At 50.7% G+C, this 25,210-nt stretch overlaps 1 protein-coding gene across 5 annotated transcripts in view; it reads left to right on the forward strand.

Moving 5' to 3' along the window:
* Positions 1-25,210, forward strand: part of LOC128684986 (genetic suppressor element 1) — a 630,479-nt gene that overhangs the window by 85,184 nt on the left and 520,085 nt on the right. For all 5 annotated transcript variants that reach the window (XM_053771397.2, XM_053771399.2, XM_070103847.1 and 2 more), the window contains exon 2: positions 23,579-24,256. In XM_053771397.2, the coding sequence (XP_053627372.2) occupies positions 24,070-24,256 (187 nt within the window). In that variant the 5' untranslated portion in view covers positions 23,579-24,069. The remainder of the gene's footprint in view (positions 1-23,578; positions 24,257-25,210) is intronic.

A 25,210-nucleotide genomic window follows, 5' to 3' on the forward strand; every position in this document is an offset into this window, starting at 1 on the left:
GGTTGTGGTGGGGAAGACGGGGGTTGTGGTGGGGAAGACGGGGGTTGTGGTGGGGAAGACGGGGGTTGTGCTGGGGAAGACGGGGGTTGTGCTGGGGAAGACGGGGGTTGTGGTGGGGAAGACGGGGGTTGTGGTGGGGAAGACGGGGGTTGTGGTGGGGAAGACAGGGGTTGTGGTGGGGAAGATGGTGGTTGTGGTGGGGAAGACGGGGGTTGTGGTGGGGAAGACGGGGGTTGTGGTGGGGAAGACGGGGGTTGTGGTGGGGAAGACGGGGGTTGTGGTGGGTATGAGGGGGGTTGTGGTGGGGAAGACGGGGGTTGTGGTGGGGAAGACGGGGGTTGTGGTGGGGAAGACAGGGGTTGTGGTGGGGAAGATGGTGGTTGTGGTGGGGAAGACGGGGGTTGTGGTGGGGAAGACGGGGGTTGTGGTGGGGAAGACGGGGGTTGTGGTGGGGAAGACGGGGGTTGTGGTGGGGAAGATGGTGGTTGTGGTGGGGAAGACGGGGGTTGTGGTGGGGAAGATGGTGGTTGTGGTGGGGAAGACGGGGGTTGTGGTGGGGAAGACGGGGGTTGTGGTGGGGAAGATGGTGGTTGTGGTGGGGAAGACGGAGGTTGTGGTTGGGAAGACGGGGGTTGTGGTGGGGAAGATGGTGGTTGTGGTGGGGAAGATGGGGGTTGTGGTGGGGAAGACGGGGGTTGTGGTGGGGAAGACGGGGGTTGTGGTGGGGAAGACGGGGGTTGTGGTGGGGATGAGGGGGGTGGTGGTGGGGAAGAGGGGGGTTGTGGTGGGGAAGACGGGGGTTGTGGTGGGGAAGACGGGGGTTGTGGTGGGGAAGATGGTGGTTGTGGTGGGGAAGACGGGGGTTGTGGTGGGGATGACGGGGGTTGTGGTGGGGAAGATGGTGGTTGTGGTGGGGAAGACGGGGGTTGTGGTGGGGAAGACGGGGGTTGTGGTGGGGAAGATGGTGGTTGTGGTGGGGAAGATGGGGGTTGTGGTGGGGAAGACGGGGGTTGTGGTGGGGAAGACGGGGGTTGTGGTGGGGAAGACGGGGGTTGTGGTGGGGAAGACGGGGGTTGTGGTGGGGAAGACGGGGGTTGTGGTGGGGAAGAGGGTGGTTGTGGTGGGGAAGACGGTGGTTGTGGTGGGGAAGACGGGGGTTGTGGTGGGGAAGACGGGGTTGTGGTGGGGAAGATGGTGGTTGTGGTGAGGAAGACGGGGGTTGTGGTGGGGAAGACGGGGGTTGTGCTGGGGAAGACGGGGGTTGTGGTGGGGCAGACGGGGGTTGTGGGGGTTAAGACGGGGGTTGTGGTGGGGAAGATGGGGGTTGTGGTGGGGAAGATGGTGGTTGTGGTGAGGAAGACGGGGGTTGTGGTGGGGAAGACGGGGTTGTGGTGGGGAAGACGGGGGTTGTGGTGGGGAAGACAGGGGTTGTGGTGGGGAAGACGGGGTTGTGGTGGGGAAGACGGGGGTTGTGGTGGGGAAGATTGTGGTTGTGGTGAGGAAGACGGGGGTTGTGGTGGGGAAGACGGGGGTTGTGGTGGGGAAGATGGTGGTTGTGGTGGGGAAGACGGGGGTTGTGGTGGGGAAGACGGGGGTTGTGGTGGGGAAGATCGTGGTTGTGGTGGGGAAGACGGGGGTTGTGGTGGGGAAGACGGGGGTTGTGGTGGGGAAGATGGTGATTGTGGTGGGGAAGACGGGGGTTGTGGTGGGGAAGACGGTGGTTGTGGTGGGGAAGACGGGGGTTGTGGTGGGGAAGACGGGGGTTGTGGTGGGGACGACGGGGGTTGTGGTGGGGAAGACGGGGGTTGTATTGGGGAAGACGGGGGTTGTGGTGGGGAAGACGGGGGTTGTGGTGGGGAAGAAGGGGGTTGTGGTGGAGAAGACGGGGGTTGTGGTGGGGAAGAAAGGGGTTGTGGTGCGGAAGACGGGGGTTGTGGTGGGGAAGAAGGGGGTTGTGGTGGGGAAGAAGGGGGTTGTGGTGATAAAGAAGGGGGTTGTGGGGAAGACGGGGGTTGTTGTGGTGGGGAAGACGGGTTGTGGTGGGGAAGATGGGGGTTGTGGTGGGGAAGACGGGGGTTGTGGTGGGGAAGACGGGGGTTGTGGTGGGGAAGACGGGGGTTGTGGTGGGGAAGATGGTGGTTGTGGTGAGGAAGACGGGGGTTGTGGTGGGGAAGACGGGGGTTGTGGTGGGGAAGATGGTGGTTGTGGTGGGGAAGACGGGGGTTGTGGTGGGGAAGACGGGGGTTGTGGTGGGGAAGACGGGGGTTGTGGTGGGGAAGACGGGTTGTGGTGGGGAAGACGGGGGTTGTGGTGGGGAAGACGGGGGTTGTGGTGGGGAAGACGGGGGTTGTGGTGGGGAAGACGGGGGTTGGGAAGAAGGGGGTTGGGGTGGGGAAGACGGGGGTTGTGGTGGGGAAGATGGTGGTTGTGATGGGGAAGACGGGTGTTGTATTGGGGAAGATCGGGGTTGTGGTGGGGAAGACGGGGGTTGTGGTGGGGAAGAAGGGGGTTGTGGTGGGGAAGACGGGGGTTGTGGTGGGGAAGACGGGGGTTGTGGTGGGGAAGATGGTGGTTGTGGTGGGGAAGAAGGGGTTGTGGTGGGGAAGACGGGGGTTGTGGTGGGGAAGACGGGTGTTGTATTGGGGAAGACGGGGGTTGTGGTGGGGAAGACGGGGGTTGTGGTGGGGAAGATGGTGGTTGTGGTGGGGAAGAAGGGGATTGTGGTGGGGAAGACGGGGGTTGTGGTGGGGAAGAAAGGGGTTGTGGTGCGGAAAACGGGGGTTGTGGTGGGGAAGAGGGGGGTTGTGGTGGGGAAGAAGGGGGTTGTGGTGGGGAAGAAGGGGGTTGTGGTGATAAAGAAGGGGGTTGTGGTGGGGAAGACGGGGGTTGTTGTGGTGGGGAAGAAGGGGGTTGTTGTGGGGAAGGGGGTTGTGGTGGGGAAGACGGGGGTTGTGGTGGGGAAGGCGGGGGTTGTGGTGGGGAAGACGGGGGTTGTGGTGGGAAGATGGTTGTGGTGGGGAAGAAGGGAGTTGTGGTGGGGAAGACGGGGGTTGTGGTGGGGAAGATGGTGGTTGTGGTGGGGAAGAAGGAGATTGTGGTGGGGAAGATGGTGGTTGTGGTGGGGAAGATGGGCTTTGTGGTGGGGAAGATGGGGGTTGTGGTGCGGAACACGGGGGTTGTGGTGGGGAAGACGGGGGTTGTGGTGGGGAAGATGGTGGTTGTGGTGGGGAAGATGGTGGTTGTGGAGGGGAAGAAGGGGGTTGTGGTGGGGAAGACGGGGGTGGTGGTGAGGAAGACGGGGAGATTGTGGTGGGGAAGAGGGGAGGTTGTGGTGGGGAAGACGGGGGTTGTGGTGGGGAATAAGGGGGTTGTGGTGGGGAAGATGGTGGTTGTGGTGGGGAAGACGGGCTTTGTGGTGGGGAAGATGGGGGTTGTGGTGCGGAAGACGGGGATTGTGGTGGGGAAGACGGGGGTTGTGGTGGGGAAGACGGTGGTGGTGGTGAGGAAGACGGGAGATTGTTGTGGGGAAGAGGGGAGGTTGTGGTGGGGAAGACGGGGGTTGTGGTGGGGAAAGTTACCTGGAGGTTATTCCTGGGATCAACGCCCCCGCGGCCCGGTCCATGACCAGGCCTCCCGATGGATCAGGGCCTGATCAACTAGGCTGTTACTGCTGGCCGCACGCAGTCCAACGTACGAGCCACAGCCCGGCTGATCCGGCACTGACTTTAGGTATCTGTCCAGCTCTCTCTTGAAGACAGCCAGGGGAAGACGGGGGTTGTGGTGGGGAAGACGGGGTTGTGGTGCGGAAGACGGTGGTTGTGGTGGGGAAGACGGGGGTTGTGGTGGGGAAGACGGGGGGTTGTGGTGGGAAAGACGGGAAGGTTGTGGTGGAGAAGATGGATTTTTGGTGGGGAAGGCGATGGTTGTGGTGGGGAAGACGGTGGTTGTGGTGGGGAAGACGAGGGTTGTGGTGGGGAAGACGGTGGTGGGGAAGACGGTGTTGTTGGTGGGGAAGACGGGGGTTGTGGTGGGGAAGATGGTGGTTGTGGTGGGGAAGAAGGGGGTTGTGGTGGGGAAGACGGGGTTTGTGGTGGGGAAGACGGTGGTTGTGGTGGGGAAGACGGTGGTTATGGTGGGGAAGACGGGGGTTGTAGTGAGGAAGACGGTGGTTGTGGTGGGGAAGACGGGGGTTGTGGTGAGGAAGACGGGGGTTGTGGTGGGGAAGACGGTGGTTGTGGTGGGGTAGACGGGGGTTGTGGTGGGGAAGATGGTTTTGGTGGGGAAGAAGGGGGTTGTGGTGGGGAAGACGGGGGTTGTGGTGGGGAAGAAGGGGGTTGTGGTGGGGAAGACGGGGGTTGTGGTGGGGAAGACGGGGGTTGTGGTGGGGAAGACGGGGTTGTGGTGGGGAAGTTGTTGGTTGTGGTGGGGAAGACGGTGGTTGTGGTGGGAGGACGGGGGTTGTGGTGGGGAAGATAGGGGTTGTGGTGGGGAAGACGGGGGTTGTGTTGGGGTAGACGGTGGTTGTGGTGGGGAAGACGGGGTTTGTGGTGGGAAAGACAGGGGTTGTGGTGGGGAAGACGGGGGTTGTGGTGGGGAAGACGGGGAGGTTGTGGTGGGGAAGACGGGGTTTGTGGTGGGAAGAAGGAGAGGTTGTGGTGGTGAAGAAGGGGGTTGTGGTGCTGAAGAAGGGGAGGTTGTGGTGGGGAAGAAGGGTAGGTTGTGGTGGGGAAGACAGGGGTTGTGGTGGAGAAGAAGGGTAGGTTGTGGGGAAGACAGGGGTTGTGGTGGAGACGGCTTGTGGTGGGGAAGAAGGGGAGGTTGTGGTGGGGAAGACGGGTGTTTGGGTGGGGAAAATGGGGAGGTGGTGGTGGGGAAGAGGGGGTTGTGGTGGGGAAGATTGGTTGTGGTGGGGAAGAAGGGTTGTGATGGGGAAGAAGGGGAGGTTGTGGTGTAGAAGACGGGTGTTTGGGTGGGGAAAAGGGTGAGGTTGTGGTTGGGAAGAAGGGGAGGTTGTGGTGGGGAAGACGGGGGTTGTTGGAAAGAAGGGGAGGTTGTGGTGGGGAAGAGGGAGAGGTTGTGGTGAAGAGAGGGAGGTTGTGGTGGAGAAGAGAGGGAGATTGTGGTGGAGAAGAGGGAGGTTGTGGTGGAGAAGAGAGGGAGATTGTGGTGGAGAAGAGAGGGAGGTTGTAGTGGGGAAGAGGAGGAGGTTGTGATAGGGAAGAGGGGGTTGTGGTGGGGAACAGGGGGGGTTTTGATCTGGAAAAGGAGAGGGGGTTGTGGTGGGGAAGAAGGGGTTGTGGTGGTGAAGAGGGAGAAGTTGTGGTGGAGAAGAGATAGAGGTTGTGGTGGAGAAGAGGAGGTTGTAGTGGGGAAGAGGAGAAGGGTGTGATAGGGAAGAAGGGGTTGTGGTGGTGAAGACGGGGTTGTGGTGGGGAAGAGGGGGTTGTGGTGGGGAAGACAACGCTGTGTGGGAAAGTTTGTGGTGGGGAAGACAACACTGTGTGGGGGAAGAGAAAGGTTGTGGTGGGGAAGGTGTCGGGCGGGGAGGTGACGAACATCCATCACTGTTTGGGTTGGTGGTCTCTCCCCTCCCCTCTCTCCCCTCTACCCTCTCCTCTCCCCTCCCCTCTCTCCCCTCTACCCTCTCCTCTCCCCTCCCCACCATGTTTTTTGTGGTGTACCGCACACACCAGCTGGCCCCAGGCGATGGGGAGAAGGAGAGGAGGAGGTGGAGGGGTAGGATTAGAGGAGGGGCAGAGAATAGAGGAGATGGGGTGGGAAGGGAAGAGGGAGAGATGGGGTGAGATGAGAGGGAAGAGGTGAGGAGAGAGTAGATGTAGAGGTAAGAAGGGAGAGGTAGATAGGGAAGGGGAGTCAGCAGGAGGCTGGCACCAGCAGTGGTTAAACATTCAATTCTTAATTAATATCTTTTGGCAGACTCGTTCCTCTTATCTAGTACAGCAGCACCGTGTCATCCTCTGCAGACGATACCAGGATCTGCACGAGACTCTCATATTGAGGACGCAGTTAACCTCCAAGAAGATATGAAACAAGTTTTTCAATGTGCAACGGAAAACAATGTGATGTTCAATGAAGACAAATTCCAACTATGTTACCTGGAGGTTATTCCTGGGATCAACGCCCCCGCGGCCCGGTCCATGACCAGGCCTCCCGATGGACCAGGGCCTGATCAACTAGGCTGTTACTGCTGGCCGCACGCAGTCCAACGTACGAGCCACAGCCCGGCTGATCCGGCACCGACTTTAGGTATCTGTCCAGCTCTCTCTTGAAGGCAGCCAGGGGTTTATTGGCAATTCCCCTAATGCTTGATGGGAGGCTGTTGAACAGTTTTGGGCCCCGGACACTTATGGTGTTTTCCCTTAGTGTACCAATGGCGCCCCTACTTTTTATTGGGGGCATTTTGCATCGCCTGCCCAGTCTTTTACTTTCGTAGGCAGTGATTTCTGTGTGCAGATTTGGGACCATTCCTTCCAAGATTTTCCAAGTGTAGATTATGATATATCTCTCCCTCCTGCGTTCCAACGAGTACAAGTCAAGTGCTTTCAAGCGTTCCCAGTAGTTAAGGTGCTTGACAGAACTTATACGTGCAGTAAAGGATCTCTGTACACTCTCTAGATCTGCAATTTCACCTGCTTTGAATGGAGATGTTAATGTACAGCAGTATTCCAGCCTAGAGAGGACAAGTTATTTGAAAAGGATCATCATTGGCTTGGCATCTCTCGTTTTGAACATTCTCATTATCCATCCTATCGTTTTCTTTGCACGTGCGATCGTGGCACCGTTGTGATCCTTGAAAGTGAGATCCTCAGACATTACTACTCCCAGGTCCCTTACATTATTTTTCCGCTCTATTGTATGGCCGGAGTCAGTAGTATACTCTGTTCTAGTTATTATCTCCTCCAGTTTTCCATAACGGAGTAGTTGGAATTTGTCCTCATTGAACATCATATTGTTTACCGTTGCCCACTGGAAAACTTTGTTTATATCTTCTTGGAGGTTAACCGCGTCCTCAGCAGATGACAGCCTCATGCAGATCCTAGTATCATCCGCAAAGGATGATACGGTGCTGTGGTGTATATCTCTGTTTATGTCTGATATGAGGATAAGGAATAAGATGGGGGCGAGTACTGTGCCTTGTGGAACAGAGCTCTTCACTATGGCAGCTTCCGATTTAACTCTGGACCGGGTCGCGGGGGCGTTGATCCCCGGAATAACCTCCAGGTAACCTCCAGGTAAGATGGGTGGATGGTGATGATGATGATGGGTGGATGGTGATGATGGTGATGGGTGGATGGTGATGATGATGGGTGGATGGTGATGGGGGATGGTGATGGGTAGATTGTGATAATGATGGGGGGATGGTGATGGGTGGATGGTGATGATGGGTGAATTGTGAACATGGTGATGGGTGGATGGTGATGATGATGATGGGTGGATGGTGATGATGGTGATGGGTGGATGGTGATCGGTGGATGATGATGATGAGTGGATGGTGATGATGATGGGTGGATGGTGATGATGATGGGTGAATGGTGATGATGATTGGTGGATGGTGATGATGATGATGGGTGGATGGTGATGATGATGATGGGTGGATGGTGATGATGGTGATGCGTGGATGGTGATGATGATGGGTGAATGGTGATGATGGGTGGATGGTGATGATGATAGGTGGATGGTGATGCTGGTGTTGGGTGGATGGTGATGATGATGATGGGTGGATGGTGATGATGGTGATGGGGGATGATGGTGATGGGTGGATGGTGATGATAATGGGTGGATTGTAAACATGGTGATGGGTGGATGGTGATGATAATGGTGGGTAGATGGTGATGATGGGTGGATGGTGGTGATGATGGGTGGATGGTGATGGGTGGATGGTGATGATGATGAGTGGATGGTGATAGTGATGGGTGGATGATGATGATGATGAGTGGGTGATGAGTGGATGGTGATGGGTGGATGGTGAAGATGGTGATGAGTGGATGGTGAAGGTAGTGATGAGTGGATGGTGAAGATGGTGATGGGTGGATGGTGAAGATGGTGATGGGTGGATGGTGAAGATGATGGGTGAATGATGAAGATGGCGATTGGTGGATGGTGATGATGATGGGTGGATGGTGATGATGGTAATGGGTGGATGGTGAAGATGGTGATGGGTGGATGGTGAAGATGGTAATGAGTAGATGGTGAAAGTAGTGGTGAGTGGATGGTGAAGGTAGTGATAAGTGAATGGTGAAGATGGTGATGGGTGGATGGTGATGATTATGGCTGGATGGTGATAATGGTAATGGGTGAATGGTGATGATGGTGATTGGTGGATGGTGAAGATGGTGATGGGTGGATGGTGATGATTATGGCTGGATGGTGATAATGGTAATGGGTGAATGGTGATGATGGTGATTGGTGGATGGTGAAGATGGTGATGATTATGGCTGGATGGTGATAATGGTAATGGGTGAATGGTGATTGGTGGATGGTGAAGATGGTCATGGGTGGATGGTGATGATGGTCATGGGTGGATGGTGAAGATGGTGAAGGTAGTGATGAGTGGGTGGTGAAGATGGTGAAGGTAGTGATGAGTGGGTGGTGATGGGTGGATGGTGATGGTGATGGGTGGATGGTGAAGGTAGTGATGAGTTGATGGTGAAGATGGTGATGGGTGGATGGTGAAGATGGTGATGGGTGGATGGTGATGGGTGGATGGTGAAGATGGTGATGAGTGGATGGTGAAGGTAGTGATGAGTGGATGGTGAAGATGGTGATGGGTGGATGGTGAAGATGGTGATGAGTGGATGGTGAAGATGATGGGTGGGTGGTGAAGATGATGGGTGGGTGGTGAAGATGGTGATGAGTGGATGGTGAATATGGGGATGGGTGGATGGTGATGTGTGGATGGTGAAGATAGTGATGGGTGAATGGTGATGGGTGGGTGGTGAAGTTGGTGATGAGTGGATGGTGAAGGTAGTGATGAGTGAATGGTGAAGATGGTGATGGGTGGATGGTGAAGATGGTGATGGGTGGACGGTGAAGATGGGGATGAGTGGATGGTGAAGATGGTGATGAGTGGATGGTGATGGGTGGATGGTGAAGATGGTGATTATGATGATTTGTGGATGGTGAAGATGGTGATGGGTGGATGGTGAAGATGGTGATGAGCGGATGGTGAAGGTAGTGATGAGTGGATGGTGAAGATGGTGATGGGTGGATGGTGAAGATGGCGATGGGTGGATGGTGAAGATGGTGATGGGTGGGTAGTGAAGATGGTGATTGGTGGATGGTGATGAGTGGATGGTGAAGATAGTGATGGGTGGACGGTGAAGATGGTGATGGGTGGATAATGAAGATGGTGATGGGTGGATAGTGAAGATGGTGATGAGTGGATGGTGAAGATAGTGATGGGTGGACGGTGAAGATTGTGATGGGTGGATAGTGAAGATGGTGATGGGTGGATGGTGAAGATGGTGATGAGTGGATGTTGAAGATAGTGATGGATGGACGGTGAAGATGGTGAAGATAGTGATGGATGGACGGTGAAGATGGTGATGAGTGGATGGTGAAGATGGTGATGGGTGGATGGTGATGGGTGGATGGTGATGGGTGAATGGTGAAGATGGTGATGGGTGGATGGTGAAGATGGTGATGGGTGGATTGTGAAGATGGTGATGATGATGGGTGGATGGTGAATGTGGTTATGGGTGGATGGTGATGATGGTGATAGGTGGATGGTGAAGGTAGTGATGAGTGGATGGTGAAGATGGTGATGGGTGGATGGTGAAGATGGTGATGGGTGGATGGTGAAGATAGTGATGGGTGGACGGTGAAGATGGTGATGGGTGGATAGTGAAGATGGTGATGGATGGATGGTGATGAGTGGATGGTGAAAATGGTGATGAGTGGATGGTGAAAATGGTGATGGGTGGATGGTGAAGATGGTGATGGGTGGATGGTGAAGATGGTGATGAGTGGATGGTGTTGGTGATGAGTGGATGGTGGTGATGGTGATGGGTTGATGGTGAATGTGTTCAGTTAGCTTCTTGTAGCAGCAGATGTTAACCTGTCTTCTGAAGAGGACCTCAGAGGCCTATATACACAGAGCTGCACTCAGGTTTATGCCTTCATTGGGGGGTAGACACCCTCATTACCTGGCTGTGTTTGCACAGGTCGATTCATAGCTCTTGGCCCCGCACTCGTAAATGACAGAGGTAATGTTTCTTGGCCAAAATTGAGAGAGAGAGAGAGAGAGAGAGAGATGAAGAAATTACTGGAAAATGCCGTAAGTAGAATAATTGATGAAAGGGAGGAGTCAGAAAAAGTTAAAAAAAAAAAAACAGAAGAGGGTGGAAGGTGAGAGGAAGAATGAGGAGGAAGAGATGCGGAAGAACATAAAAGAAACACGTAAGAAATAATTGGAGAAGAGAAGCAGAGACTTAAAGAGGAGGGTCTTGGGAGAGTGTGGGAGGGAGTGTGTGTGTGGGAGGGAGTGTGTGTGGGGGAGGGAGTGTGTGGGAGGAAGGGAGAGTGTGGGAGGAAGGGAGAGTATGGAAATGTGTGGGAGGAAGTGAGAGTGTGGGAGGGAGGGAGTGTGTGGGAGGAAGGGAGTGTGTGGAAGAGAGAGTGTGGGAGGAAAGGAGTGTGTGGGAGGAAGGGAGAGTGTGGGAGGAATGGAGTGTGTGGGAGGGAGAGTGTGGGAGGGAGTGTGTGGGAGGAAGGAAGAGTGTGGGAGGAAGGGAGAGTGTGGGAGGAAGGGAGTGTGTGGGAGGGAGGGTGTGGGAGGAAGGGAGAGTATGGAAATGCGTGGGAGGAAGTGAGAGTGTGGGAGGGAGGGAGTGTATGGGAGGAAGGGAGTATGTGGAAGAGAGAGTGTGGGAGGAAAGGAGTGTGTGGGAGGAAGGGAGAGTGTGGTAGGAATTAAGTGTGTGGGAGGAAGAGAGAGTGTGGGAGGAAGGGAGTGTGTGGGAGGAAGGAAGAGTGTGGGAGGAAGAGAGTGTGTGGGAGGGAGGGAGTGTGTGGGAGGAAGGAAGTGTGTGGGAGGAAGGGAGAGTTTGGGAGGGAGTGTGTGGGAGGAAGGGAGAGTGTGGGAGGAAGGGAGTGTGCGGGAGGAAGAGTGAGAGAGAGGTGAGGAGAGTCAGGGAGATAGGGAGAGTGAGAAGTGAAGAGAGTCAGGGAGGTAGGGAGAGTAAGAAGTGAGGAGAGCCAGGGAGGTAGGGAGAGTGTGATTGAAAGTATGAAGGAGGGAGAGTGTGAGAGGTAAGAAGAGGGAGAGTGTGAGGGCTGGAGAGTGATGGAACGGAGGGAGGGAGGGAGAGGCGTAGATCAAGGGACCTTTTAAGGGTAAATAGGGAGAGGGAGAGTGGAGGTCCCTGGAGATGTGAAGAGAGTAGAAGTGAGAGCACAACAGAGAGAGAGAGAGAGAGAGAGAGAGTGAGAGAGCACTGGTGATTGATGACCCATGACAGACAGTATGTTGATGGAGGGGTGCAAGAAAGCGACATGTTAAACGGGAGGGGTGGGGGTGAATGGGAAGGGTGAGGGAGAATGGGAGGGTTGGGGTGAATGGGAGGGGTGAAGGAGAATATGAGGGGTGGGGTGAATGGGAGGGGTGGGGGTGAATGGGAGGGGTGAGGGAGAATGGGAGGGGTGGGGTGAATGGGAGGGGTGAAGGAGAATGGGAATGGTGGGGGTGAATGGGAGGGGTGAAGGAGAATGGGAGGGGTGGGGTGTGAATGGGAGGGGTGAAGGAGAATGGGCGGGGTGGGGGTGAATGGGAGGGGTGAAGGAGAATGGGAGGGGTGAAGGAGAATGGGAGGGGTGAAGGAGAATGGGAGGGGTGGGAGTGGAGGGGCACGGAATGGAGTGCTACAAAACAGATAAAGTTTGTGGCAAGAAGAGTTGAATGATGGTGGTGGGGGGGGAGTGTAAGAGTGAAGGGAGTATGGTGGTGGTGAGGTGGAGGGAGTGTAAGAGTGAAGGGAGTATGGTGGTGGTGAGGTGGAGGAAGTGTAAGAGTGAAGGGAGTATGGTGGTGGTGAGGTGGAGGGAGTGTAAGAGTGAAGGGAGTATGGTGGTGGTGAGGTGGAGGGAGTGTAAGAGTGAAGGGAGTATGGTGGTGGTGAGGTGGAGGGAGTGTAAGAGTGAGGGGAGTATGGTGGTGGTGAGGTGGAGGGAGTGTAAGAGTGAAGGGAGTATGGTGGTGGTGAGGTGGAGGAAGTGTAAGAGTGAAGGGAGTATGGTGGTGGTGAGGTGGAGGGAGTGTAAGAGTGAAGGGAGTATGGTGGTGGTGAGGTGGAGGAAGTGTAAGAGTGAAGGGAGTATGGTGGTGGTGAGGTGGAGGAAGTGTAAGAGTGAAGGGAGTATGGTGGTGGTGAGGTGGAGGAAGTGTAAGAGTGAAGGGAGTATGGTGGTGGTGAGGTGGAGGGAGTGTAAGAGTGAGGGGAGTATGGTGGTGGTGAGGTGGAGGAAGTGTAAGAGTGAAGGGAGTATGGTGGTGGTGAGGTGGAGGAAGTGTAAGAGTGAAGGGAGTATGGTGGTGGTGAGGTGGAGGGAGTGTAAGAGTGAAGGGAGTATGGTGGTGGTGAGGTGGAGGAAGTGTAAGAGTGAAGGGAGTATGGTGGTGGTGAGGTGGAGGAAGTGTAAGAGTGAAGGGAGTATGGTGGTGGTGAGGTGGAGGAAGTGTAAGAGTGAAGGGAGTATGGTGGTGGTGAGGTGGAGGGAGTGTAAGAGTGAAGGGAGTATGGTGGTGGTGAGGTGGAGGGAGTGTAAGAGTGAGGGGAGTATGGTGGTGGTGAGGTGGAGGAAGTGTAAGAGTGAAGGGAGTATGGTGGTGGTGAGGTGGAGGAAGTGTAAGAGTGAAGGGAGTATGGTGGTGGTGAGGTGGAGGGAGTGTAAGAGTGAAGGGAGTATGGTGGTGGTGAGGTGGAGTAAGTGTAAGAGTGAAGGGAGTATGGTGGTGGTGAGGTGGAGGGAGTGTAAGAGTGAAGGGAGTATGGTGGTGGTGAGGTGGAGGAAGTGTAAGAGTGAAGGGAGTATGGTGGTGGTGAGGTGGAGGGAGTGTAAGAGTAAAGGGAGTATGGTGGTGGTGAGGTGGAGGGAGTGTAAGAGTGAAGGGAGTATGGTGGTGGTGAGGTGGAGGGAGTGTAAGAGTGAAGGGAGTATGTAGGTGGAGGGAGTGTAAGAGTGAAGGGAGTATGGTGGTGGTGAGGTGGAGGGAGTGTAAGAGTGAAGGGAGTATGGTGGTGGTGAGGTGGAGGAAGTGTAAGAGTGAAGGGAGTATGGTGGTGGTGAGGTGGAGGAAGTGTAAGAGTGAAGAGAGTATGGTGGTGGTGAGGTGGAGGAAGTGTAAGAGTGAAGGGAGTATGGTGGTGGTGAGGTGGAGGAAGTGTAAGAGTGAAGGGAGTATGGTGGTGGTGAGGTGGAGGGAGTGTAAGAGTGAAGAGAGTATGGTGGTGGTGAGGTGGAGGAAGTGTAAGAGTGAAGGGAGTATGGTGGTGGTGAGGTGGAGGAAGTGTAAGAGTGAAGAGAGTATGGTGGTGGTGAGGTGGAGGAAGTGTAAGAGTGAAGAGAGTATGGTGGTGGTGAGGTGGAGGAAGTGTAAGAGTGAAGAGAGTATGGTGGTGGTGATGTGGAGGAAGTGTAAGAGTGAGGGGAGTATGGTGGTGGTGAGGTGGAGGAAATGTAAGAGTGAAGGGAGTATGGTGGTGGTGAGGTGGAGGAAGTGTAAGAGTGAGGGGAGTATGGTGGTGGTGAGGTGGAGGAAGTGTAAGAGTGAAGGGAGTATGGTGGTGGTGAGGTGGAGGAAGTGTAAGAGTGAGGGGAGTATGGTGGTGGTGAGGTGGAGGAAGTGTAAGAGTGAAGGGAGTATGGTGGTGGTGAGGTGGAGGAAGTGTAAGAGTGAAGGGAGTGTGGTGGTGGTGAGGTGGAGGAAGTGTAAGAGTGAGGGGAGTATGGTGGTGGTGAGGTGGAGGAAGTGTAAGAGTGAAGGGAGTATGGTGGTGGTGAGGTGGAGGAAGTGTAAGAGTGAAGGGAGTATGGTGGTGGTGAGGTGAAGGAAGTGTAAGAGTGAGGGGAGTATGGTGGTGGTGAGGTGGAGGGAGTGTAAGAGTGAAGGGAGTATGGTGGTGGTGAGGTGGAGGAAGTGTAAGAGTGAAGGGAGTATGGTGGTGGTGAGGTGGAGGGAGTGTAAGAGTGAAGAGAGTATGGTGGTGGTGAGGTGGAGGAAGTGTAAGAGTGAAGGGAGTATGGTGGTGGTGAGGTGGAGGGAGTGTAAGAGTGAAGGGAGTATGGTGGTGGTGAGGGGAAATGAATGAGATATTGAGTCTCAGTATGACTGTGTTTAGCGAGCCTTTACTCAGTCTAAAAGTCGACAGTGTAAATTATTTTTTCATGAATGAGCCTCAAAACTCTGCCAATGTATTTCAAATTTTTGACATAACCCAAACTCCACTAGACTTTGAGAAAGCCATTGACGACATGCCCATGCACTCAGCCCCAGGCCCAGACTCGTGGAACTCTGTGTTCATTAAGAATTGCAAGAAACCCCTCTCACAGGCTGAGTATGCTATAGAGAAGGAGCATAGACACAGGTGAGATTCCAGTCACTGAAAACAACGGATATATCCCCACTCCATACAGGTGGCAGCAAAGCAGTAGCTAAGAACTATAGACCAATAGCTTCAACGTCCCACATCATAAAAATCTTTGAAAGAGTTCTAAGAAGCAGGATAGCAAACCACTTGGGCTCCCGAAAATTGCACAACCCAGGGCAACATGGTTTCAGAGCAGGTCGCTCCTGCCTCTCGCAACTATTGGACCACTGGAAAAAAAACAGAATGCAGATGTAGTATACACAGATTTTGCAAAAGCCTTTGACAAGTGTGATCATGGTGTAATAGCACACAAAATGCGTGTTAAAGGGGTAACTGGCAAAGTAGGCAGATGGATTTCAACTTTCTAACCAATCGAACACAAAGAGTAGTAGTAAACAGTTAAATCAGATGCTGATATAGTGAAGAGCTCTGTTCCACAAGGCACAGTACTCGCACCTATCCTGTTCCTTATTCTCATATCAGACATAGACAGAGATGTAAACCATAGCACCGTAACATATTTCGCAGACGATACTAGGATCTGCATGAGAGTGTCATCCATTGAGGACACGGCAAAGCTCCAAGAAGATATAAACCAAATTTTCCAATGGGCAACAGAGAACAATATGATGTTCAGTGAAGACAAATTCCAACTACTCCGTTATGGAAAACTGGAAGAAATAATAACTAGAACCGAGTATACTACAAACTAATCACACAATAGAGCGGGAAAGTAATGTGAGGGACCTGGGTGTGGTAATGTCCGAAGTTCTCACCTTCAAGGACCACAACAATGCCACTATCACATCTGCGAGGAAACTGATAGGATGGATAATGAGAACATTCAAGACAAGAGATGCTAAGCCAATGATGATCCTTTTTAAACCACTTGTTCTCTCTAGGCTGGAATACTGCTGTACATTAACATCCCCATTCAAGGCAGGTGAAATTGCAGCTCTAGAGAATGTACAGAGAACCTTTACTGTACGTATAAGTTCCATCAAGCACCTTAACTACTGGGAGCGCTTGGAATCACTTGACTTGTACTCACTGGAGCACAGGCGAGAGAGATATATCATAATCTATCATATATCATGCCCATGCACTCTGTCTCAGGCCAAGACTCGTGGAACTCTGTGTTCATTAACAACTGCAAGAAACCCCTTTTATGTGCCTTATTAAGTGTGCTATGGAGAGGGAGCCTAGACACGTGGGGTCATCCCACAGTCATAACAACAGACACCACCAGATCTTTAAATGGGTCACAGAAAACAATATGAAGTTCAGTGAAGAAAAATTTCAATTACTCCGATATAGAAAACTTTCGGAAATTAAAATTATATCAGAGTATAAAACAAATTCCAACCACACAATAGAGGGAAAAACTAGTGTGAAGGACCTGGGAGTGATAATGTCAGAAGATCTCATTTTCGAAGATCACAACAATGTATCTACCATATCTGCGAGAAAAATGATAGGATGGATAATGAGAACCTTCAAAACTAGGGACACCAGGCCAGTGATGATTCTCTTCAAATCGCTTGTTCTCTCTGGGATGGAATACTGCTTAAGTACAATAAAACACTTAAATTACTGGGAACGGTTATATTCCCTGAAATACAGGCGAGAAAGATGCACGATAATATACACTTTGAAAATCCTAGGGGAATTAGTACCAAATTTACACACGAAAATCACTCTCCATGAATGCAAAAGACTCAACAAGCGGTGCAACATCCACCCAATGAAAATCAGGGGCGCCGTGAATACGCTAAGAGACACCACAATAAGTGTCAGGTGCCCAAGACTCTTCAGCTGCCTCTCATCATACATAAGGGGAATTACTAATAGACCCCTGGCTGTCTTCAAGAATTAGCTGGACAGATACTTTAAGTCAGTACCTGACAAGCAGGGCTGTGGTTCCTACGTTGGACTACGTGCAGCCAGCAGTAGCAGCCTGGTTGATCAGGCCCTGATCCACCGGGAGGCCTGGTCATGAACCGGATATTCCGGGGGCGTTGACCCCCGGAATACCCTCCAGGTAGGGAGTATGGTGGTTAAGGGAGGCAGTATAACGGTGGCGGGGAACCAGATCCTATTTCATGATTCTTCGCGGAGTTGATGTTGATTTCCACCGTTGTGAGGAGCTTCTAGTGGGAGGGAGGGGGGGGAGAATAGAGGTAGAAGAGAATGGGAGGGAGCTACAAGGAGGGATGGAGATATGTAAGAGAGGGTAGGAGGTAGAGGTTAGAGGGAGGGAAGGAGGTAGATAACTTAAAGGTGGAGGTAGGGAGAGTGAAAGGGAGATAGGCCAATATTGGCAAAGCACCACACTTGGATCCACTTCGAGGACAGCGTGAAACAAGCTTTTATGCCACAAGACGGGCAGAAAGCAGCAACTTCACTCTGGCTGTACCCTTCTCCAGAACATCACTCCATCTGAGATCATATATACCCAGGATGACTCGAGTATGGAACACATTCGCATAATGATGTCAACGAGATAAAGTCAGTTGATCAAATGAAAATGCTGGCCCACAGATGGCTCCAACTTCATCCTGTTCCCTACGTGTATGTCTCATAACAATAAAAATGCTTTCAAATGAGCTGATGTAGGTAACAGCTCTTAGCTTGCCAATAAAGTTAGGAATCCTTAACCTGTAAATAGCTTGTCAATAAAGCTAGGGATCCTTAACCTTGTCAAACCCTGTGTAAAAAAAAAAACGATGGAAGGGGGAGAGAGGAGGGTAGAAAAAAGGAAGAATGGGGAATAAAAAGGAAGAGAGGAAAGGGAAAAAAGGAGGGAGATAGAGGAGAGAGGGAGGGAGGAGGGAGTTAAGAATAATAATTTCAGTAGTAAGGGAGGTTAGAGGCCACCTGGGAAGCTGAAGAGGAATGACTGCCAAATAGAGATTAGTAGGCAGACGTGGCCACGGCAGGGGTGACAGAGGCAGGGGTGGCCACGGCAGGGGTGGCAGAGGCAGGGGTGGCAGAGGCAGGGGTGGCAGGGCAGGGAGGTGGAATGTGTGGCAGAGGGAGGAGAAGGAAAGAGGTTGGCAAGGCAAGATGAAGGAAGAAGTGGATGAATGAGGGAGAGAACCATTATAGAGAGAGAGAGCAATGAGAGAGAGAGAGAGAAATATAAATGAAATACAAACAAGAGGAGAATTGAAATGGAGAGGGACATGAAAAAGAAGGGTTGTGCGAGAGAGAGAGAGGGGGGGAGGGAGGGAGGTAGGTGAATAACTAAAATATAGGTACTAACTTGTGTTGACTGGAGTGACCTGTCATCACCCTGGTCACTTGACAAACAGTAATGCTGAAGATTATCAAGACGACATTTTGCCCCACCATTGTTGCCGCTGCTCTCACAACACATTATTCACTCGCTGTCAACTTTAACCAAACAAAAATGACCATAAACTGTGAAAATAACGATGCTGAAGCACCTTTTTCAGTGCTGAAGGTTTTATAGTCATTAACTTCAGATACATTATCAGACAGAGGTACTACTTAACACTGTTAAAGAATCGAAAGCTTTTTGGGACAGCGTTTCGCTTGGTTATAGTTTTATTAAGAAGATAAAGGCACAATACCGTGACTGGAGCAATACACTAATAACCCGACTTAATAAATGGTCCAAGTCGGACCGAAACGTCGTCGTAAGCTCCTCCTGTGTGCGGGTTATTTGTGTAGAACATTATGAAGGCAAACGTTGTCTCAGTGGAAGTTTATTCTGTAACTTTGGGTGTTTACCTCAACCTCAGATGCAGTGTGAAGTCTCTCTGAACCTAACTTGATGAATGAGTCAACGAGGCTTCACACAGGCGCCTCCTTACCTGATAAATATTATGAAGTTTTTAATCAAGGTGTTTGAAGCTGTAGACATTGTTAAAAGAGCTTCAGTGAGCTCATTGGCCTCCTGAAACAATTTCCTGATCAGCCGGGCTGCATGACAGTAAACGCCATTGACCAGGCTGTCAACAGACAGGCTTGGTCTGGGAGCCGGCCGTGGTGGTGATGACCTTCGAATCGATCACAAGTAATGGTGCTTATCTCAATAAAGGTCATAACGTTATCTTATCTACCATGCAACCCACAACAACCTATTTTTGACACCTCTGCTGCTAGGCAAGCAGGGCAGCAGGTGTAAGGGGACTCGCCCATACTTCTCACCTCCCCCGGGAATGGTACCCGGGGGTTTCGGTTGTGAGTCGTCCTATAAAACAAGTAATTATCGAGGAATGACTTAGCCAGCGAACCTGACATATTATTGGTCAGTCAGTGCTAGTAAATACCACTCTGCCTCACTATTGGTCAGTCAGTGCTAGTAAGTACCACTCTGCCTCACTATTGGTCAGTCAGTGGTAATAAATACCACTCTGCCTCACTATTGGTCAGTCAGTGCTAGTAAGTACCACTCTGCCTCACTATTGGTCAGTCAGTGGTAATAAATACCACTCTGCCTCACTATTGGTCAGTCAGTGCTAGTAAGTACCACTCTGCCTCACTATTGGTCAGTCAGTGCTAGTAAGTACCACTCTGCCTCACTATTGGTCAGTCAGTGCTAGTAAGTACCACTCTGCCTCACTATTGGTCAGTCAGTGCTAGTAAGTACCACTCTGCCTCACTATTGGTCAGTCAGTGCTAGTAAGTACCACTCTGCCTCACTATTGGTCAGTCAGTGCTAGTAAGTACCACTCTGCCTCACTATTGGTCAGTCAGTGCTAGTAAGTACCACTCTGCCTCACTATTGGTCAGTCAGTGCTAGTAAGTACCACTCTGCCTCACTTTTGGTCAGTCAGTACTAGTAAATACCGCTCTGCCTCACTATTGGTCAGTCAGTGCTAGTAAGTACCACTCTGCCTCACTATTGGTCAGTCAGTGCTAGTAAGTACCACTCTGCCTCACTTTTGGTCAGTCAGTACTAGTAAATACCGCTCTGCCTCACTATTGGTCAGTCAGTGCTAGTAAATACCACTCTGCCTCACTTTTGGTCAGTCAGTACTAGTAAATACCGCTCTGCCTCACTATTGGTCAGTCAGTGCTAGTAAGTACCACTCTGCCTCACTATTGGTCAGTCAGTGGTAATAAATACCACTCTGCCTCACTATTGGTCAGTCAGTGCTAGTAAGTACCACTCTGCCTCACTATTGGTCAGTCAGTGCTAGTAAGTACCACTCTGCCTCACTTTTGGTCAGTCAGTACTAGTAAATACCGCTCTGCCTCACTATTGGTCAGTCAGTGCTAGTAAATACCACTCTGCCTCACTATTGGTCAGTCAGTGCTAGTAAATACCACTCTGCCTCACTATTGGTCAGTCAGTGCTAGCAAATACCACTCTGCCTCACTATTGGTCAGTCAGTACTAGCAAATACCACTCTGCCTCACTATTGGTCAGTCAGTGCTAGCAAATACCACTCTGCCTCACTATTGGTCAGTCAGTACTAGCAAATACCACTCTGCCTCACTATTGGTCATTCAGTGCTAGTAAATACCACTCTGCCTCACTATTGGTCAGTCAGTACTAGCAAATACCACTCTGCCTCACTATTGGTCAGTCAGTGCTAGCAAATACCACTCAGCCTCACTATTGGTCACTCAGTACTAGCAAATACCACTCTGCCTCACTATTGGTCAGTCAGTACTAGCAAATACCACTCAGCCTCACTATTTGTCAGTCAGTACTAGCAAATACCACTCTGCCTCACTATTGGTCAGTCAGTGCTAGCAAATACCACTCTGCCTCACTATTGGTCAGTCAGTGCTAGCAAATACCACTCAGCCTCACTATTGGTCAGTCAGTACTAGCAAATACCACTCTGCCTCACTATTGGTCAGTCAGTGCTAGCAAATACCACTCTGCCTCACTATTGGTCAGTCAGTGCTAGCAAATACCACTCAGCCTCACTATTTGTCAGTCAGTACTAGCAAATACCACTCTGCCTCACTATTGGTCAGTCAGTGCTAGCAAATACCACTCTGCCTCACTATTGGTCAGTCAGTGCTAGCAAATACCACTCTGCCTCACTATTGGTCAGTCAGTACTAGCAAATACCACTCTGCCTCACTATTGGTCAGTCAGTGCTAGCAAATACCACTCTGCCTCACTATTGGTCAGTCAGTGCTAGCAAATACCACTCTGCCTCACTATTGGTCAGTCAGTGCTAGTAAATACTACTCTGCCTCACTATTGGTCAGTCAGTGCTAGTAAATACTACTCTGCCTCACTATTGGTCAGTCAGTGCTAGTAAATACTACTCTGCCTCACTATTGGTCAGTCAGTGCTAGCAAATACCACTCTGCCTCACTATTGGTCAGTCAGTGCTTGTAAATACTACTCTGCCTCACTATTGGTCAGTCAGTGCTAGTAAATACTACTCTGCCTCACTATTGGTCAGTCAGTGCTAGTAAATACTACTCTGCCTCACTATTGGTCAGTCAGTGCTAGCAAATACCACTCTGCCTCACTATTGGTCAGTCAGTGCTAGTAAATACCACTCTGCCTCACTATTGGTCAGTCAGTGCTTGTAAATACCACTCTGCCTCACTATTGGTCAGTCAGTGCTAGCAAATACCACTCTGCCTCACTATTGGTCAGTCAGTGCTAGTAAATACCACTCTGCCTCACTATTGGTCAGTCAGTGCTTGTAAATACTACTCTGCCTCACTATTGGTCAGTCAGTGCTAGCAAATACTACTCTGCCTCACTATTGGTCAGTCAGTGCTTGTAAATACTACTCTGCCTCACTATTGGTCAGTCAGTGCTAGTAAATACTACTCACCTCCTTAATCTTGCATCCTTCATGAAACCTGATTGATGTGCAGTCCATCCCACTTTCTTCTTCGTCGTCTTTCCTCTTGCTCCTCCTCCTCTTCCTCTTCATCCATGCCCTTCTTAATCTTATTAATCTTAGTCTTCTTTAAAAATTTCACCATTTTCAAATTCAGATTATTTTGTCTTAATCGCACTTCTTCCTCTTGCTTCTTCCATCTTTCCTCTTGCTCCTCTCCGTGTTAAACTAACTTTTGTACTGCTACGTGTGCGTGTTCGTGTGCGTTTACGAGGGGTACGTGTGTGTGTGTTCATGTGCGTGCATGATGGTATCAGATCTACTCTGGTTGTCTGTGTATGTGTGTCCGTCCTTGCTTAATTTACTAGACAAATAGATACCGGCGGAGTGGCTCGGCTGGCGTCCCTTCAAGCCACGCTTGGCACCTCCTCTCTTTGCTTTGTTTGCAGCTCCTCTTTTTTTCTCCCCCTTCTCATTGTTTGCCAGCAAACAACCTGTCCTCTTTACTCTGCGCTAGCTGTCATAGGTAGAGAAGAGTACAACGTACTCTTGACTACCTATGACAGCAACAGCCTGGTTGACCAGACATGCACCAGAAAAGCCTAGCAGGGCTGCGGGAGTTTAAAAAAAAAATTCTTGAAACTGCAGATCATGGTTGTTGTTTGTTGGCTGTGTTTATGTGTATGTTGTGTTTGTTGGCTGTGTTTATGTGTATGTTGTGTTTGTTGGCTGTGTTTATGTGTATGTTGTTTGTTGGCTGTGTTTATGTGTATGTTGTGTTTGTTGGCTGTGTTTATGTGTATGTTGTGTTTGTTGGCTGTGTTTATGTGTATGTTGTGTTTGTTGGCTGTGTTTATGTGTATGTTGTGTTTGTTGGCTGTGTTTATGTGTATGTTGTGTTTGTTGGCTGTGTTTATGTGTATGTTGTGTTTGTTGGCTGTGTTTATGTGTATGTTGTGTTTGTTGGCTGTGTTTATATGTATGTTGTGTTTGTTGGCTGTGTTTATGTGTATGTTGTGTTTGTTGGCTGTGTTTATGTGTATGTTGTGTTTGTTGGCTGTGTTTATGTGTATGTTTGTTGGCTGTGTTTATGTGTATGTTGTGTTTGTTGGCTGTGTTTATGTGTATGTTGTGTTTGTTGGCTGTGTTTATGTGTATGTTGTGTTTGTTGGCTGTGTTTATGTGTATGTTGTTTGTTGGCTGTGTTTATGTGTATGTTGTGTTTGTTGGCTGTGTTTATGTGTATGTTGTGTTTGTTGGCTGTGTTTATGTGTATGTTGTTTGTTGGCTGTGTTTATGTGTATGTTGTGTTTGTTGGCTGTGTTTATGTGTATGTTGTTTGTTGGCTGTGTTTATGTGTATGTTGTTTGTTGGCTGTGTTTATGTGTATGTTGTGTTTGTTGGCTGTGTTTATGTGTATGTTGTTTGTTGGCTGTGTTTATGTGTATGTTGTGTTTGTTGGCTGTGTTTATGTGTATGTTGTTTGTTGGCTGTGTTTATGTGTATGTTGTTTGTTGGCTGTGTTTATGTGTATGTTGTGTTTGTTGGCTGTGTTTATGTGTATGTTGTGTTTGTTGGCTGTGTTTATGTGTATGTTGTTTGTTGGCTGTGTTTATGTGTATGTTGTGTTTGTTGGCTGTGTTTATGTGTATGTTGTGTTTGTTGGCTGTGTTTATGTGTATGTTGTGTTTGTTGGCTGTGTTTATGTGTATGTTGTGTTTGTTGGCTGTGTTTATGTGTATGTTGTGTTTGTTGGCTGTGTTTATGTGTATGTTGTGTTTGTTGTGTGTTCGTGTATATGTTGTGTTTGTTGTGTGTTCGTGTATATGTTGTGTTTGTTGTGTGTTCGTGTATATGTTGTGTTTGTTGTGTGTTCGTGTATATGTTGTGTTTGTTGTGTGTTCGTGTATATGTTGTGTTTGTTGTGTGTTCGTGTATATGTTGTGTTTGTTGTGTGTTCGTGTATATGTTGTGTTTGTTGTGTGTTCGTGTATATGTTGTGTTTGTTGTGTGTTCGTGTATATGTTGTGTTTGTTGTGTGTTCGTGTATATGTTGTGTTTGTTGTGTGTTCGTGTATATGTTGTGTTTGTTGTGTTTACATGTTTGTTGTGTGTCTATGCTATGTTTACAAGTTTGTTGTTTATATAAAGTAATTATGTTTTCTTTCTTTTGGACAGGTTTTAGTCATGTGAGTGAGGGACCTACCAGTAGTGTTGCTGTGGTGGTGTCCGCTGCCTGCCACCCTGCTGCTGTGGGCGTGGGCGTGCCCAGGGGCCAGCTAGTGCCATACACCAGCCCCGCCCGCGCCCACCAACATACAGAGTGGCGTGGGCGTGCCCAGGGGTCAGCTAGTGCTATACCCTGCCCGCGCCCACTGCCATACAGTGAAAAGCAGAGAGGAAAAAAAGTGAGTGTTGTGAGGAGTGTTGTGTGGGGGAGGGAGAGAGGAAAACCATCTGTATTTACAATGGTGTAGGAATATATTGTGCTTTTGGTGCTGGGGACCAGTGCTGGAGTTCCTCAGAGGACCCTCCTCGTCCCCTACACCGACGAAGCAGCAGTAGCAACAGAAACAGCAGCAGGAGTAGGAGCAGCAGCAGCAGCAGCAGAAGCCGCTTGAAGAAGCTTGCCTAGGGGGGTTTGGCCTGCTTGCTGCTGCCCTCTAGTGATGGACTACCACCGCTATGGGGGTCTCGGGGTGGGTTCCGTGCCCTCGCTGCTGGGGGGTGCGCCCCCCTCCTTGCAGGGGTCGTCACTCAGTGACCCCCAGGCGCCCCCGCCGCCCATCCCCGGCACCCCGTCCTCCCTCCTGCCGCCCCACCCGTCTCACCACCCCTCTCTCATGTTCCACTATGGTAAGTACCATAACACACGTTTCTGCTACCCCCCATTATATATATATATATATATATATATATATATATATATATATATATATATATATATATATATATATATATATATATATATATTTATTTATTTATTGATTTATTAATTAGCCTGTATCAGGAGGGCTGATAGAGAGGTGGAGAAGCAGATCTTCGGGTTCCACACCAGGAACACTGTGGGTAAAAATATATCTTCCTGGAGGTGTTGCGGTGGTCAGGGCCCCCGCGGCCCGGGCCTCGTTAGACATTGTCTAACAAACATTGTAAGTAATAAAGACATGCAGTGTATGGGACGAGCATTGTGGGTACTGAGGGAGGGGGAGGAGGGGGCGGTGACCCTCGACGAAAAAAGTTCTTCAGGTTAAGGCAGCTGTATATTAAAAGTTGTCTTGTTGGAGTAAGATAGGAGTCTGTTCGGATTTTTAACCCCGGAGGGTTAGCCAACCAGGATAACCTTGTACGCCAGGATGCAACCCACATCAGTCGATTAACACCCAGGTACCTACCTGTTAAGTGAACAGGACAACAGGTGTAAGGAAACGCGTCAAGTGTTTCCACCCTTGCCGGGAATCGAATCCTGACTTTCAGCGTGTGAAGCGAGAGCTGTGCCAGCCAGGCCACTGGGCCCACACATAAGCCTCACATATAAACACGGAAAGTATATTTTAGTTTCTGTTTATTAGAGATCATTGTTCAGGAAGGAAAGACGCGGGTGTGTATCTGGTGGTACCACGCCACGCTCTCACCTGTGTCTATCTGGTGGTACCACGCCACGCTCTCACCTGTGTCTATCTGGTGGTACCACGCCACGCTCTCACCTGTGTCTATCTGGTGGTACCACGCCACGCTCTCACCTGTGTCTATCTGGTGGTACCACGCCACGCTCTCACCTGTGTCTATCTGGTGGTACCACGCCACGCT

The sequence above is a fragment of the Cherax quadricarinatus genome, chromosome 5 (genome assembly GCF_038502225.1).
Source record: "Cherax quadricarinatus isolate ZL_2023a chromosome 5, ASM3850222v1, whole genome shotgun sequence".
In the NCBI taxonomy this organism is placed as follows: Eukaryota; Metazoa; Arthropoda; class Malacostraca; order Decapoda; family Parastacidae; genus Cherax; species Cherax quadricarinatus.